The sequence below is a fragment of the Rhipicephalus microplus genome, chromosome X (genome assembly GCF_043290135.1).
Source record: "Rhipicephalus microplus isolate Deutch F79 chromosome X, USDA_Rmic, whole genome shotgun sequence".
NCBI lineage: Eukaryota > Metazoa > Arthropoda > Arachnida > Ixodida > Ixodidae > Rhipicephalus > Rhipicephalus microplus.
This window is the reverse complement of record NC_134710.1, coordinates 171,336,722-171,353,798: the sequence shown is the minus strand read 5'-3', so window position 1 is coordinate 171,353,798 and position 17,077 is coordinate 171,336,722. Positions and strand designations below refer to the sequence as shown.

General features: G+C 46.9%; 1 protein-coding gene across 1 annotated transcript in view; it reads left to right on the top strand.

Annotated features, from left to right (window-relative positions):
- Nucleotides 1-17,077, top strand: part of LeuRS-m (Leucyl-tRNA synthetase, mitochondrial) — an 88,512-nt gene that overhangs the window by 16,122 nt on the left and 55,313 nt on the right. Inside the window, exon 5 of the mRNA XM_037428579.2 lies at nucleotides 11,969-12,029. Coding sequence (XP_037284476.2) covers nucleotides 11,969-12,029 — 61 coding nt within the window. The remainder of the gene's footprint in view (nucleotides 1-11,968; nucleotides 12,030-17,077) is intronic.

Sequence of the window (17,077 nt, the reverse complement as noted above, 5' to 3'; positions counted from 1 at the left end):
TGTTAGGCACCTGGTGGACACGTTTAACGAGCATTGGCCATTTCTCAAGAGCCAGTCTTCCTTCCCGCATACGCAGTTCCGCTTTTTCTCGCACTTATCCACGCAAGATGTGCTGCTCTAGTTGAGAGAGCAGGTCTTGGGTTCATCGTGAGGTGTCCAAACCCGCGCTTTGCTTGCACTTGACGTTAAGTCGACCTTTGACAATGTGGATCACGACCTCATTGTCGCCAACCTCGCCGAATCGTGCGGGGACGTTCGCGTATATAACTATGTCAGAGCCTTTTTTAGTGATCGTACCGCAACAATTGGTATAGGCCCGCATCGCTCAAGCATCATCCACCTATCAGGTAGAGGCAACCCCCAAGGAGCTGTAATTTCATCAGCATTATTTAATATCACTATGTCAAGTCTCCACCAAATTGAGGACTTGCATCATGCCATCTATGCCTACAATATCACATTGTAGACGTTTCGGAGTTCCAACAGTGAAATTCAAGACCGGCTTCAACAAGCCATAGAGGTCGTCTCAGACTATGCTCAACGGGGTTGCCTCACTTGTGCTGCAAAGAAGTCTGAGGTCCTTGTCTTCCCCCACCCCACATCAATGTAATCGTTGAAGGAACACCTATCCCTCAGGTAGAGTGGGCACGCATCCTTGGACTTTACGTTGAAGCAGATGGCAGGGCACGACACACCATCTCCATACACTCCCACCGAATGGAGCGGATCATTGCCATGTTCCAACGCGTAAGTAATAGAGGCTCTGGACTCTAAGAGCGGGACATGCTTCGACTAGTGGATGCATGCATTATGAGGCACTTCAGTTATCACCTTCCATTTCCCAGGCTAACGCAAGGACAACATGAACTGGTGAACACGCTCATCCGCAAGGCCATCAAGGTCGCTCTGGGTGTTCCGCACTGTACTTATAAGCAGCGCCTTTTGTCCATAGGAGTGAACAATGCCCTCAATGAATTACTCGAGGCCCAGTGGATCAGTCAGCGTCAGCGCCTTCTCACACTAACGGTTAGACATGTACTCCACCGCCTGGGTTACCCAGTGCCCCCTGAACCTTCGGAAATGCAGGGAACTTCCATTCCACTCAAAATAGCTCGAGTGCTCCGCGTACATCCCCTGACACGCAACATGCACCCTGAGCATAACATCGGTCGTTGGTGGGCACGGGGGAGATACCTGAATCGCACTCTCAGTGACGTTGAAGAGAATAGGGTCTACTACACGGATGCAGGGAACTTACATTCCACGCAGAATAGCTCGAGTGCTCCGCGTACGTCCCCTGACACGCAACATGCACCCCAAGCATAACATCGGTCGTTGGTGGGCACGGGGGAGATACCTGAATCGCACTCTCAGTGACGTTGAAGAGAATAGGGTCTACTACACGGATGCGGCTCGCACGACGAACGATACACAGCGGTGGTGGTTAGCGGCACTCATGAGATCATAAGTGCTGCCTCGATCTCTTCCCCATCTTCTGCCACCAATTCGGGCGAGATCCTGGCAATTACCTGGGTGATCCAACACACCTTGTGCCTCCCCGTGTAAACATACTACATACTAACCGATTTGCAAACGACATGTCGGGCTTTGTTAACAGGCTGTGGCATTTCCAAAAGCTCCCATTCTATTCTTTTACGCACATCTAAAGTTGTTTTACACAACAGCCACATTATACACATGCTCTGGACTCCTGGTCATGCCTCACTGTCAGGTAATGAACGCACTCATGCGGCTGCTTGAGAACCCACCCTCCGTGCGGCTCTGCGCAGTGAGGCGGCCAACATAGAGCCACGTTCCCCACTTCTCACATGTCACGAAGTCACACAACATTACATACGTCAATGACAGCAATACCTACTCCCACCGGACTCCTTCACACGTGAGGAAGCTGTTGCACTTCGACAACTGGAGACCCGAACTTTCTTGAATCTCCACTTTATGCATAAAATATACCCGACTCGTTATACTGATACCTGGCCAGGCTGTGGCGCTATCCCCACAACTTTTCACGTTACTGTAGAGTGCTCCGCGGCTTACTTTCCTTCCCTCCCTCCTATCCTTCGGTCCACCTGTACCCCAGAGCAGTGGAAAGGCATCCTTCGCAACAGCGCCCCCGAGGTCTGTCGGGCTTTCATACTCGGGGCCTAGGCTGTCGCAGAGGATACTATAGGTGTCCATGAATAGGGACCTGCCCCTTTTATTTTTTATTTTCATAATAAAATGTTTTCATCATCATCATTATTTCTTGCTGTCTGCAGTGCGATAATTGGCTTACTTGATATCAGGAATCATGATTACAGGTCGGTATAGTATTCTGACTCTGTTCAAAAAGTGTTGTAGGGCTCTTTTAAGCTGTACAAATGGTTTTATTGTACATGTGTGTATTTGCAGTATTTCAGCAAGGACAATATGTGTGTATTTGCAGTATTTCAACAAGGACAATCCAGCTGCTAATAACATTTTAAAAGGAGCCCTGCAATGTTTCTTTAATATAGACAAAAAATGCTACTGATCTGCAGTCAAGGCTCTTGTGAAATGCGAGTCAACTAGTAAAACACAATCTTCTACCCACTCTCTCTGTTCCCTTGAGCAGAGCCTCTCAGCTGCTTAGCGGCTGTTGCTATAGAAGCGAGTGGAAGGTTGGTTGCATGGTGTCCGTCTTGTCTTATGTCTGCTGCTGCTTGTGAAGGATGGAGACCAGTGCCTTTCGATACGTTGCAACAGCCCGACTCTATGTACAGAAACTTATGTACATATTTACAAGACTCTTTCACCGTTGGAACCGTCGCATGTTGCCTTGACAGAGCCGATAGTGCAGAGCATTGATTGCTGCCACCAGAATGACCGTGAGGACTTGGGAGCCAGGTTTTAAACCCTTGCCCCTCCCAATTCTTCTCACGGCCAGCCAAAGCAATTCAGTCCTTTTATTGAACATACTAAACACACTTGTTGCCATCCTTTCCTCTCGCTCTTTTATTCAAGCACTTGACCTCCCAGTCTGAGAGAGAAAGAAAGAGACGAAAGGACCGGCCAATAAAAGATGCTCTGTGAACTGTGCAAACGCACACGATGGTGGCGCCATTCAGCTGCGGGCCCATGCCATTACTGCGAGATGGCTACGCTGTCTAGCGTGACAGCCGTCCCGTGGACTCTAATGCAGATGGATGGGTGTCTATACACCAGATGTCCTCACGTCACCCACCGGCACTCCGCTGGCCGGGGACCACTTAGCTGGTTGTTAAAACCGGCGACCCACCGTGGTCTTTTTATTAGAACGGGCATCCTTACGCCGGGATTATCGTCTCCCGAGGATCGGCTTTTTGGGAAGCGCACCCTTTTGTGACAAAGAAGACTCACCCCCTGGCCTGCGACACCAGACTTTACACGCCCTTCCCAAGATTCACGCAAGCACTCAAATGCAACTACGCGAATAACAACAACATAAAGGTATGGCGCCGAACGTCCCCAACCCTGCGGCCGCACTTCACAGTTCTTGAACGCCAGAGGCGTTTCTGCAACGCGTGCAATATTCTCTCTGCCTAAACTTCGGTGCCCCTCCAAACAAACGCCACCACAAAGCAACAAAAAAAAAAAAGAACGAAGAAAAACAACACGAGGTCACAGTGTACACAAGTACAATCGTACAACTCCTGCATGCTTCTAGTCATACACATACACAAAAAACACTTCCCCGAAACACACACACCCTTCCCCACATGGTGCTGTTCAAGTTAAACACCGGATACCATAACTCCTGCATGCTTACACACACACACAAGAAAAAAATACACTTCACTGAGACACACACACATTTCAATGCATGGTGCTGTTCAAGTGTCTCCAGGTTTGCGCACGTCACTCTTAACCAAAGGAGTGTCCACCACCTGCCTAGTCATCTAGTGTCTCAACGATCCACCGGGTACCGCTGCCATTTCCCAAGCGACTATTAGGTGCTTTCGACAGTGCGCATGCGTTGGAAACAATAGCTTTTCGGGATCTACTCTTATCAATGGCGCTGCCTCACCCAGTGTGGCTCCGTACCACCGAGACGCCCATCCGCCCACGCAGTTTTGTCTGCAATACGCTCTGCCGTTAGCTCAGAAAACGGCCGAGCTACCTCCGCGTAATTTAGCCCCTAGTTTGGGTAGTGGCCACACGATGCCTGAAATTCTATCAGATTCGTCCCTACACTCAACCTCTTGACTACCACAAGCTCCTCACCGTCAGGCGCCCTACACGGGGAATCTGCAACACGCCCTAAGTAGCTCTCCAAGAGAAACTCCACGCAACACTGTTCCCACTCGAAAAGTCTCCCCACTTCCCCCCTTGCGATTATATGATGATGCGAGCTCTTTCTAGTTAATCTCTGTTCTTCAGCAACTTTTGGTTGCTGCACCGCAGTCGTTTTGGGTTGGCCATCAAACGACACCTCGTTCTTACTAAATATCTTGCGGACTCGGTCGTGGTCTCGTTTTCCGGCATCGACCGACTGATTAGAAACCGGGCAAGTACCCGCAGCACACGCTGCTTCTGGCCACGGTTCATACTGAGCAACGCTAAATTCCACGTCTTGCTCGAACGATACGCCAACTGACCCAACTTTTGGGCAACAAAGGCGCAATTCACTTGCGTCCCCCAGCTCTCGAGGCTCTGCTGGCCTCTGTGCCATGCACAAACGCTCACGTTGTCGCTCAACAATGCCTTCCACTTCCGCGCCCTCCTCGACTATCTGCGGTTTTATCTCGCCGTGCTCCTTTTCGCGGAACTCCTCGGGTACGCCTGCATATTTCCTGCCCGCCGCTTGTGATCCATCGGGCCTGCCCTGGGGTTTGTCGTCATCCCCGCTGCTCACGACAAGCTGGGTGATCGTACCTTATATAGTCGCAGTTTCCCCCTGGCTTTCAGGGCTCTTGGCTTCTAACTGCTGCACTTTGCCCGTGTTCAATAGGCCACTTTTCAACGTCAGCTGTGTGCCGCCTGTCTCCTCCACGCTTTTCAATATGCTTTCGGAAGCGCACTCATCTTTAAGCGATTTCCATGCTTTTTCTGACAGCAGGCAATCCGATTGGGCTGTCAGTGGTCAGTTAACGTGCAAAGCACAGGAGCCGTCCCCTTTAGGTCAACGCTAACGCCGCTTTCCCTAGACATATTCAACGGGATCACCGCGAGCTTCGCCTTCACTGTACCACCGAACACAAATGTTAAGTTAATAGTGCCTTGCGGCTTCACCATCTCCGGTGGGATCACGCACGCTCTCCCGCAACACAGTGATCTCTGCCCCCGTGTCCAAAACCGCTCCGATATGCCTATCCTTACAGTTGAGTGACACGGTGATAAGGTCTCCGTGCGCTACCGCCGGTTCTCCCAATCGAAACGTGTGCCACTAAGCTCTTGCTCTCAGCGCATGGCACCCCTTCAGTCGGCTGTTTCTGGCGCTGAGGGCAATTCCATTTTTGGTGCCCTGCGCTACCGCAACTATAGCACGCCCTGAACTTGCGTTTTCCTTGTGCGCCTAGGCTTTCTCCGGTACCATTACTCTTTGCTGTCTCATTCTGAGCTCTAGCTTTGCTCGCGCCCTGCAATTCTGCTGGCTTTTGATTCGCCTGTCTCGCAGCGCTATTTCCACCCTGCGCTTCTTCAAATGTTCGCAGCAGCGCGGATATTTCTGGGGCACTCATCCACGTTCTCCCTTCTTGGAGTGTCACATACCGCACAGCCTCCTCCGACAAATTTTTCTTTAATTTGTCGGCAACCAAAAGTTTAACCAGGCCCTCGAATATCGACACCCCCCTTGCCTCAAGGTAAAACTGGAGGTAGCTCTCTAAACGTGTCGAAAAAGGTCTCCACCCTTCGTTCGCATGCTTCCCTGACCCCAAGAATCTTTTTAGATACTCCCCTGCCGAAAGTTTGAGCTCGTCAAGCATTATTTGCTTGATTACCTGGTAATCTTTATGCTCTGTTGGGCTTGGTCGCGTGGGCAAAAATGGGATTCTTTCCACTACCAACGCGAAAACCAAACGTCCCGAAAACTTCCCTGGTACCTCGTATGCTTCTAGGGCACACTCAACGGACTCAAACCACACTGGTGCTTCAGCCTCTGTTGGAAGTTTGGGTAATACCCATGTGAGAACTTTCGAGTACCGTCTCAGTTCGCTACACGGATCCCGCCTGCCGAACTCACGTTCACTCCACCGAGAGCTTCCCCTCATCATCTGCAACAGTCTCTCTATCTCTTACTGCAATTCCTGCAGTCTACGCTGTGGCGTGAGATTTCTGAAAGGATCATTTCTCTGGCTCTCCCGCGCACTACCCTCTTCCAGGTTTGTCGCCTCGCTCCCGTCTCCCAACTCACGACTCATGGCCTGCGCTCGCCTGTCCGGGTTTAAGTGGGCAAGCCTCGTGTCCATAGGACGCCTTAAAACTCAAGAAAGGCGGCAGCACCCCTGAGATGTAAGAACACCAGAGGACTCACCACTTGTGAAGTTGCTGCTTGCTGCTCTCTTGCCTTGCCCGCCGCCAGACGCTCGACATCGCTCGATGTCGCTGGGGTTGTCGTCGGACCAATGAATGGGGATGACCGTTGCTGGACCGCTGACTTGCTCGGGTCGGTGGCTGCCGCACGTCAACCTCCTCAGCTCGGTGGCTTGCTTCTTCGTTGGAACAGCCGATGTCTTGGCTTTCGTCTTCCATGTCCTCCACAACACGAACTCCTTGGTACGCAGAGCGTTCCTTGTCGTTGTTGTCTTGATCTTGTCCGACTGCGCCAGTAAAACTCAACCTTCTACCCACTCCCTCTGTTCCCTTGAGCAGAGCTCCCTCAGCTGCGTAGCCGCTGTTACTATAGAAGGGAGTGGAAGGTTGGTTGCATGGTGTCCGTCTTGTCTTGTGTCTGCTGCTGCTTGTGAAGGATGGAGACCAGTGCCTTTCGATACATTGCAACAACTCGACTCTATGTACTGGAACTTATGTACATATTTACAAGACTCTTTCACCGTTGGAACTGTTGCTGTTGCCTCAGCAGAGCCGATAGTGCAGAGCACTGATTCCTGTGACCAGAACGACCGTGAAGACTTGGGAGTCAGGTTTTAACCCCTCGGTTGCCCCTCCCAATTCTCCTCACGGCCAACCAAAACAATTCAGTCCGTTTATTGGACAGACTAAACACACTTGTTGCCATCCTCTTCTCTCGCTCTTGTATTCAAGCACTTGACCTCCCGGTCTGAGAGAGAGGAAAGGACCGACCTATAAAAGATCTTCCGCGAACTGTGCAAACGCACACAATGGTGGCGCCGTTCAGCTGCGGGCCCATGCCATTACTGCGAGATGACTACGCTGTCCAGCGCAACAGCCGTCCCGCAGACTCTAATCCAGATGGATGGGTGTCTATACACCAGATGTCTTCACGCCGCCCACCGGCACTCCGCTGGCCGGGGACCACTTAGCTGGTTGTTAAAAGCGGCATGCGCAGTTGAATGCTGCGCATGCCTCATATCTTTCCTTCTTCCCTCTTCCCCACCCTGTTTGCTTTACGTTACTGTGCTTCAAGTAAACGCATGTCTTTTGCTGGTCGACGCCTGTCCATTCATTGCGGGGCGGCCTAGCCACCCACGTTCGCAATAGTGGCAATGATAACTTCTTTCACGGACGACCAGGATGACAAAAACAACCCACAGAACACCATGAGTCAAGCGCTACCAGATTTCAACGATGACAGAGTTAAGTGGACATCCTACCTTATCAAAGCTGAAGCTTATTACGAAATGAATGAAATGACTAATGATTCTAAGAAGAGAGCACTGCTGGTGGCCGCGCTTGCATCAAAAACAATCGATATTCTGTGTGGAAGACTTGCACCAGAGAAGCCGAGCACGGCAACATATGAACAAGTTGTGAACGTGCTGAATGACTATTATGATCCTGCTCAACATGTAATTGCAGGAAGCTTCAAGTTTTTTACCCAATGTCAGCAGGAAGACTAGTCAGGATAGCCCAAAACTGCAATTTTGACACAATGAAGGACAGGATGTTAAGGGACCACATTGTATGCAGAGTGATATTAAAGAATCTGCAAATGCAGTTGTAGTCGAAAAAAGAAGTCACTTTGAAGGAAGCGGAGTTACTGGCGCTGGCAGCAGAAACCACAGAACAAGATGCGAAAATCACGGGCAGAGAGTCAGCAGAGCAAGGAAATATTTTAAGGTTAAAGCAACAGCAGCAGTCGGCAGCTTGAAGTTTGAACGTCACAGCAAGGAAAAACAGTGCAAATGCTGTGGTAGATTATATCACCATGATATGGCTTGCCCATTTCGATCCTGACTTGGAGCTTTTGTAAAAATGCAACGCGTCGCCATACGGCATTGGTATGGTGTGGTCTGAAGAACTTATCAAGGTCCTGAGGATCAGTCCAGGACTGATGCTGGGTGCTCCCATGTCGGAACAGAGAGGCCAAGCTCTTCTGCCGCCGCATGGGCTCTCTGGACAGCCCCGAGTTGGTTCGCCAGCGTGTTACTGTGCAGAGTTCGCTGCCACCACTGTTCACCATGAGAAGCCACACTGGCCAATGCCGAGCAGCGCCAGAGCATGTGTTCAAAATCGAGCAAGCCCCCTACACTTATTACAATAGATCAAAACCTGCAGTCTGGATTAATTTTATTCATGACGACTGGGTTGGGGTATGTCCGCATCTGCAGAAGTCTTAGTGTAACCGCCTGTGGCCTGTTAAGTCTAGAATGTGGCAAAGAAAATTTCCTGTGCTGTAAGTAATTATGTTTGGTTATATTGTAGTACGTTAACAGCTGGTTCCTAAACTCAGGAGCGGGAGATTCAGCCGCCTCAAGGATTGCACGGCACACTAATCATCGCGCTTCCCTGTGCGCCACCTCATTGAGGTTATGCGGGGCTCTCTCTGCTGATCTCATCTTAGCCGGAAATGAAGTAATGGTATGTGGAGGGATGACCTTACCCTGCAGCAGTCTGCAAGCCGGTTCGCTAATAACTTCCCTTGAGAAGGTTTTAATTGCAGGGTGAGACTCACTAAAGACTAAAACTCTGTTCGAATCAATGAGTGCTGGGGCACTGGCCACCTGCTCAGCAACCCTCAGATCTTTGGTACGGCATTGGTGTCATTCTCTTGCATAGCGTTGACAGTAAGCAGCAGTCTATCGGATTCAGATCCCGATTGTTGACAGCTGCCGAAAAAAACTACTCTGAAATTGAGCGAGAGGCACTTTCTCTTGTATTTGGTGTCACAAGGTTCAAGATTAACTGCTCGGGCGAGAATTGGCTCTTCTTACTAATCACCAGCTGCTGCTGGGTTTACTAAGGTCAGATCGTCAAACACCTGCTATGACCATGGCAAGAATTCAAAGGTGGGTGCTCCTCCTAGGCACATACAAGTATCTTGTTCCATACAAGCCCAGTAAACATCTTGTACATGCTGAAGCACTGAGTCGTTTGCCTCAACCATTGTAACACAGAATCGGTTCCAAAGAATACTCGACTGAGTGCGTGCTCCTGCTATATCAGTGGGACAAACCGGCTATTCCAGTGAACAACTACAAGCCAGAAAGACGGCGGACGTCACGCTTGCTGCAGTTTACAGGTATGTCGTTGATGGCTGGCCAAGAGGTGCAAGCAGCTACAAGTGAGACATTTCAGAATACCACAAAAAGTGGCACGAGCTCTCTGTTCATGGGGGGCTGCTGTACAGAGGCCATCGAGTTGTAGTGCCATCAGTGGGCTTTTGAAATTGCTACATGCTGCCCATCAGGGAGTTTCTACCATGAAAGCGGTTGCAAGGTCAAAGTTCTGGTGGCCCAGGATAGACGACTTGAGTTCTAGAAGCTGCATTCTGGCGTTACCGATGCCACCTGCACAGAAGCCAGTAAGCTGGCCTGAAACACTTGAGAGATGGTCTAGGCTTTACGTCAACTTCGCAAGACCTGTTCAGGGCAAGATGCTGTTGATAGCCATTGACTCTCATAGTAAATGGTTAGAGACCATTCCTCTGGGGCAGGCAACATCCCGGAGCACTCTCGATGCGCTGCGCACCCTGTTAAGCCACTTGAAGCTACCATGCGCAGTTGTCTCTGATAACGATGCACAGTTTATCGGCCAGGAACTTGTTGAACTTTGGCACCGAATTGGCATCATTCATATTTGTACCCCTCTCTACCACCCCCAGAGCAATGGTATGGCTGAACATGTGGTGCACACTGTAAAAGATGGGTTCAAGAAGGCGGGTACGACAGACCTTCACACATCGTTAGCGAAACTGTTATGTCATTATCAAAATGTGCCGCAAGAATCTGGACTTTCCCCTTCTGAAATGCTTCTGGGTTACAAAGTCAAAAAGGTTAGATATGGGTTTTTTGCCCAGAGAGCCGCCAGCATCCCAGATGACAATGGTGGACTGCGAGCAATGGACGACTGTGGTAGGTGATGCCGTGTATGTTCAAAATTTTGATGCCGATGAGAATCGGACCCCTGGCAAGGTTAAACCAACGGAGAGTTAAAAAGTGGTATCTGTAGAGACAGACCATGGCATCATGCATCATCATGCAGAACAAGTTCGCTAACAAATGCCAGACAGAACATCTGCTACAATGTCAAAAAATGACCCCGAGAGAACCGGTGTGCATCCCAGTGATGGAATGGCAACCCTTCAGTCAGCACAGCTGGATGTCGCAGCAGATGTTCAAACCCAGCTACGTCATTCCACCCATGAAAGAAAACCCGTGGAGCGGTATGGATCCTAAAAAAAAAAGGGAAATGCTGCAACTTGCAAACCACCAATTACTGATGCGTAGTCGAGCGTTGCGCATGCCTCGTGTCTTTCTTCCTTCCTTCTCCCACACCTCATTTCTTTTAAGTTAGCGTGCTTGGAATGAAAGCATGTTTTTTGCTGGTCGACGCCTGTCCGTTTATTGTGGTGCGGCCTAACCGCCCACGTTTGCAACAGTGAAAAAAAAAAAAAAGAAAGAAAAGCTATGATGTGCAGCAATGTTCCTTTTAGGCTGTATGTCATCCTCTTGCCATTCCTCCCTGTCCAATGCGCCTGTAGTGATGAAGAGAGCAAGCACACATTTTTTGCAGTATCTCTGACTATACTTGACGGATTCAGAAAATTGTTGTGGCAAGATGTTTATTAGTGAAGCAGCATTCCAATAGAAAAGTCATTCTAAATGAAGTAGTGATTTGTTGGAACTTGCAGGGACCCGTTAAAATATGTTTTAAAATAGGCCTGTTTATATGGTGGTGGAGCGTGCTGTTAGATCCCTCGTCATCTTAGGCCCCTTAGGAAGCTGTGAAAATTTACATCTACCACGAAACGTGTCTAAGAAATGGCGTAGGAATGATGGCTTCGAGTGTGATTTTTGTTGGTTCCTGCAGCTGTACAGCAGGTCTTTCCTTTGTACTGTAACTGCCAAGACACGGCCACGTTCGTACTTTCACTTGGAAGATCTGGAGTGTACTTTATGAATGGCTGAAGCCATGAGTAATGACTCGAAGCACGATTCTGATTGGGACCCAAAGGCGAACCTCTCGAGTCCAACGTTACCGGACAAATTTTCCTTTTCGCGCACGTCGTCGACAGGATCCATAGACAATATCCTCACGTCCTCTTCGGCTCACAACACAGATGATGAGGATAGCAATCACAAGTCCACCATTAGCTACAAGGAACGCAGAAGGGAAGCCCACACACAGGCCGAGCAGAAATGCAGGGATGCCATCAAAAAGGGTTACGACGACCTACAGATGCTGGTGCCCACATGCCAACAAGACAGCACAAACTCGTTCAAAATGAGCAAAGCAACAGTGCTTCAGAAATCCATAGATTACATAACATTCTTGCTACAACAGAAAAAAAAACATGAAGAGGATTGGTATACTAAATGCCCACAATATTAGCAGTGATTGTTTACATTTTTTTTTTCTTTTTCAGAAACATTGAGTCAATGAAGAAACAGCTCAAAGATCTAAACTTCAACTTTGACTGGAACAAGGCAAGTACTCGGTACCACAGAAGAGCCTATAAGATTGCTAGTACATCTGTAGCTGGGACATCACATGTTCAGATAAATCTGAGGCAATCGTACAAATATCTAAACAGTGCAGATGACATAATAACAGTGATATATGGGGTTTTACGTCTCAAAACCACGGTATGATTATGAGAGATTGTAGTAGAAGGCTCCAGAAATTTTGACTATCTAGTGCTCTTTAATGCGCACTGACATCGCACAGTACATGGGCCTTTGCCTCGCCTTCATCAAAATGCGACTGCTGTGCTCGGCAACGAACCCACGACTTTTGGGACAGAAACCAAGCACCTGAATCGCTACACCACCACAGCGGACCAGTGCAGATGACAAGATGAATGAAACAGACAAGATAGGTAATGCATTGTCTTGTCTGTTTCACTTTCCCTGTCATCTGAGTTGTTTCACTATAATGACTGTGAGCCAGCTAGCCTAGCTAAGAATCCTAAGTATACTTGTTAAAAAAAGTACTTGAAGGCTCGGATGTTAGTTTAAATGTTTAAGTTTTGTAGTTTGTAGGTTGTCTATGTTGCAGACTACAGTAAACTTCCATAAAGACGACCTCTGTCAAGATGAGTTCTTGCTTAAGACGAACAACATGGGAGTGTTTGTTTGGTTTCCCATGGACTCGATGCAAACACAATTTGCTTATGACAAACCGCGTAATAGGTCTCTTCTGTTAAGATGAACTCTCGCAGTGACCAAAAACGATGGGGATTCTGTGCATTGAACATTAAAGTTTTGATGGGGGCATTCACGCAAACAAGAGAAAGCAAAGTGAGGGAAAAAAAAAAGAAAAATTTCTGGCGCAACGACTCAAAGCGAATCAAAAGCAAATTGCGATGTGGAGGGAAAGAGTGAGATAAGTGGAAAAGAAAGGTCAGCGCATAAAGATAGTATCTCCCTCACCCTTAGCCTGTAGGGGGAGAAAGGGCCGGCTTTATCAGTAAAAAAAGCAACAAAACGCGTTCGTCTTTTTGCATTCTCTTCGCATTCTTTAGTCCCCAACAGGAGTGCAGCAGACATTAGAACTCAACAGCTTGGTTAGAGGAAAAAAATCAAAATGAAATTAGAAATGGGAACAAAAATGTGGTGTACATTATAATCACATGAAACAAAAGGCACTAGCACTCCCATCAGAGTCAGATGCATCATCATCCCCATTACACAATGGCACTAGAGCACATATTGTGGTCAGTCCACGTTGTTTCGCATAGGGCCTCTGTGCATCGTATCTGTTCCCAGTGAAATGCCGCAAATTGTGATGCACCATTGTTATTATGAAAGTGCACGACAAAGGAAGCTTGTCATTTTGCACAATAAATACAGCTGCGTCGTGTCTTTTCTGTGTGCCTGGGGCCATTGTTGTGCAGTTTTCACTCCGGAATCAGAATTAATCAGAAATAATTCGACATTTTCACAACTCCGGAATGGAATGGCAACAATGCTTGGAGGAGTGGAAAGGAAATGAAATAAGTGCATTTTCCATAAAATAAAATGGGAATGGAATTACCTTTCTCCAAAAATAGAGCACATTTTAAATAAAGCACGTTCTCCAGGAGCAAACGCCTGCTTTCGATGAAAGTTTCTCCAGCGGCCTTTTGGCTTCGGTTGCAATGTTTGTGACTGCCTGTGGTTCGAGAACAACCACTTTGATTAACGTATTGTGAAAAGCATTTCACCTCTCATTACACTCTTCGACCACCGTGATCATGCGAGGCACAATGTGCGGCATGTGAAATAAAAAAAACGCTGTGGTAAACCCAAGCCAAACGTGTGTCTAAGCTCATTAAGAAGCCCGAACAAGAGCGTCTGGTTGAACCCACTGCTAAACACTGGAACCAAATGCTTCAGCTTTCGCTGGTTTACCATTTGTATGGAGTGCTTGGGTGGTCATTTTTTTGCTTCTGCTGCAGTCGGGGACTCGGACGCAGCTTCGAAAAAGTGCTTCCCTGAGTTGTGATGCGTATTGACACCGGTGCGATGCCTGTATTTACTGCGAGCTTTCGTATACTAGCTTGTGCTCAGTCTCGCTACATTTTACCCCCCCCCCCCCCTCTTTTTTTGTAATGCTGTCCCGCCTGCCTACATACATGGATGCCTTTGCGTGAAACTATCACAAAGGTCTGTAGGTCAGCGCAGCACACAGCATACATGATGAACTGTGTGTGCGATGAACTGTTATACAAGATGAACCGTACAGAGAAAGATAGAATATACTTTTGAAAGAATTGGTTCAGGTAGCCAGCCAAACGAGACGATCCCAGATAACCAAGACGGCGCCTTCCAGAATCTCTGTGCGATGATTCAAGTTGTCATTTTATTATTAACGCATTTAAGCTTAAAAAATATTAAAAAGTCATTTATTTAAACATGCATTCCTAGAAAAAAGGCCTGCGTAATTACTAACTAAATACTAACCGTTTACTTGTCGCAAAAAGCGCTAGCCTCCTAGTAAACGAAGTTAGTAAAATACTGATTAGTGAAACTTGCTAGTTTGCAAAGTAGTTTGTGAATAGTGCTAACTTAAATAATTAATGCATTACTGAATTTTTAGTGAACGGACATTTATTTGTGCATGTACGTTGCCACATCAAGATAATTCAATTACATAACTATTATAGGATAATAAGCAAAGTTCAATTGTTCACTTAGATTGATTAATGGCCACTATAATTACTTCATGTAGTTACCATGGCAAGTACGCATCACAGCAACATACATAGAGGCATGGACAAATTACAGTTGAAATCATACATACAAACGCACATATAGAATATCAAGACTTAGCCGGTATTGTATACTGTAGCAGTCGTTTGAAGGCTATATATGATCCTGCTTTGGAAATGCACACTGTGTACGGTTGAGCAGCCATAAAATTTATAAAAATAACGAACGTTTTGTACACATTATTGTCTGCCCTTCTATATATGTTTGTCACCAGTTAGTGCAAAATTTTTATTCTATATTGATTGATTGATATGTGGAGTTTAACATCCCAAAACCACCATATGACTATGAGAGATGCCGTAGGGAAGGCTCCGGAAAATTTGACCACATGGGGTTCTTTAACTTGCACCCAAATCTGAGCACACAGGCCTACAGCATCTTCGCCTCCATCAAAATGCAGCCGCTGCAGCCGAGATTCAATTCCACGACCTGCAGGTCAGCAGCCGAGTACCTTAGTCACTAGACCACCGCGGCGGGGTAATTTTTATTGCAAAGTAATCGACAAAATTAAGATTGGCCTTAATTTTTCTTAATACTGTCATGCTTACTGCAAGATATGCAGTGGTGTTTACGAGAGATCTGGCAACGTATGTGGCTTAATAGTTACCTACTTGAACAGACCGAGAAATCATTACTGGTTAGTAACGGCAAATGTTTCGAGCTTTATTACCTGCTGGCTATAGTAAAGAGGTGCCACGAAGGTAGTAAAATACGCTTGAAACAAGTAAACGCATACACTGCCAACTGCTTACTAACCTTTTTTTTTAAGATTGTGCTGACCATGCAAATACATTAGGTAGGGGGAGATCTGCCACTATGAGAACTAGTAGTGGGGTTGTACTGCACGAGATGTCGCCAAGCTAGTATCCTTCGACCGTGGTAACCTCATTATTTTTGCAGTTCTTATGCATCGTATGACATCAGTTTTATGTCGTTACAATCATTCTTAGCTCGATAAAGCTATCAAGATATGCCTTTTCTATGTTGAGGAATTGTAGAAACAGAATTGACGTGCCTGGCCATTCTCGGAGTGGGAATGGCCAAGTTTTCTTTCTTTTCATTCAAAGGAGTTGAAATGGAAATACGGCAAGTTGCAATTACCCAGATTGGAATTAAAATGGAACGGAGGTGCCCATTCCATAACACTGCCTGGGGCTTGTGATTGTGGGTAGCATAAACGGGGATCTTCAGCTACAGGTCGTTCAGGAAAAGTTAATGGGGGCTGAAAATAAGGCAATATTCAAACGCCAAAGAAATGCTGGCAAACTTTCATTAGCGACTTGGCGTATGTTGGCATTGCCAAGGTAGTGAGCAGTATTCAATGGAGGCATATCTAAAAGCAATAGCAAAGTCAGTAAAACAGCCTTCCAGAAGGTCGGAAGCCAGAAGAATAAATTTGCCATTCTTTGAAGGAAAATGTGCTTGTCTTTCCTTTTTCATCTTTTTCTAATCATTAAAATAGGTTTGTGCTACAGTTTTAGTGTTAAAGTGTGGTAGCAATTTATTCATGAGCATTATACTTATGAACTCACAAAATTGAGTACTCAGTAGATTAGTATTAATACTCTACTCGAAAGCATAATTTTTATCAAGCTGAGCCAAATAAATGCTTTTTTTACCTTTTCTCCACATTATAATTACACTTCATTCAGTATCTTCAAGCAACATATTTGGGTGTACTTAGCATGTTAGCACTTGGTTTCTGGGGCATTTCTGATAAGACGAACAAATGATCGTGGTCTGTTCAAGTTAGTCTTAAAGGGAGTCTCATTTTAGAAGCACTCATACCAACTGGCAGTAGCCCATGTTCATTCTCATTTCTAGGTGCAAATCGAAGTTTTACTAAGGCTGAAGTCACCCTTTGAGATGGTTAATGATGATGATGATGATAGTGCAGATGCTTACTACTATACTACACTCTACTACAACTACTACTGCTACTACTGCTACTACTATTTCTACTACTGCTAAATAATAAATGCGCGTCCCTGTATTACATTCGGACATTAACAGCAAGAAAGAAGGGCTTGATGAGTTGCAATGGCTGTATGCTGGTGCTGGACACACGAACATCGAATGCGATAAGGCACACCCGTCGCATTTATCACAAAAGACCATGAAAGCATCACGTGATTCGGTGAACTACCCTAATCTATGCTTGCTACTTCATTCTCTTGCTCCACTTACTTGAAAATGGTAGACCCTTTGCGAGCGGTTTTCTGCTTTGGTATTCTTATGGACAAGCTACAAAACAAAATGTGATGACAGTGTAAATTTCAGTG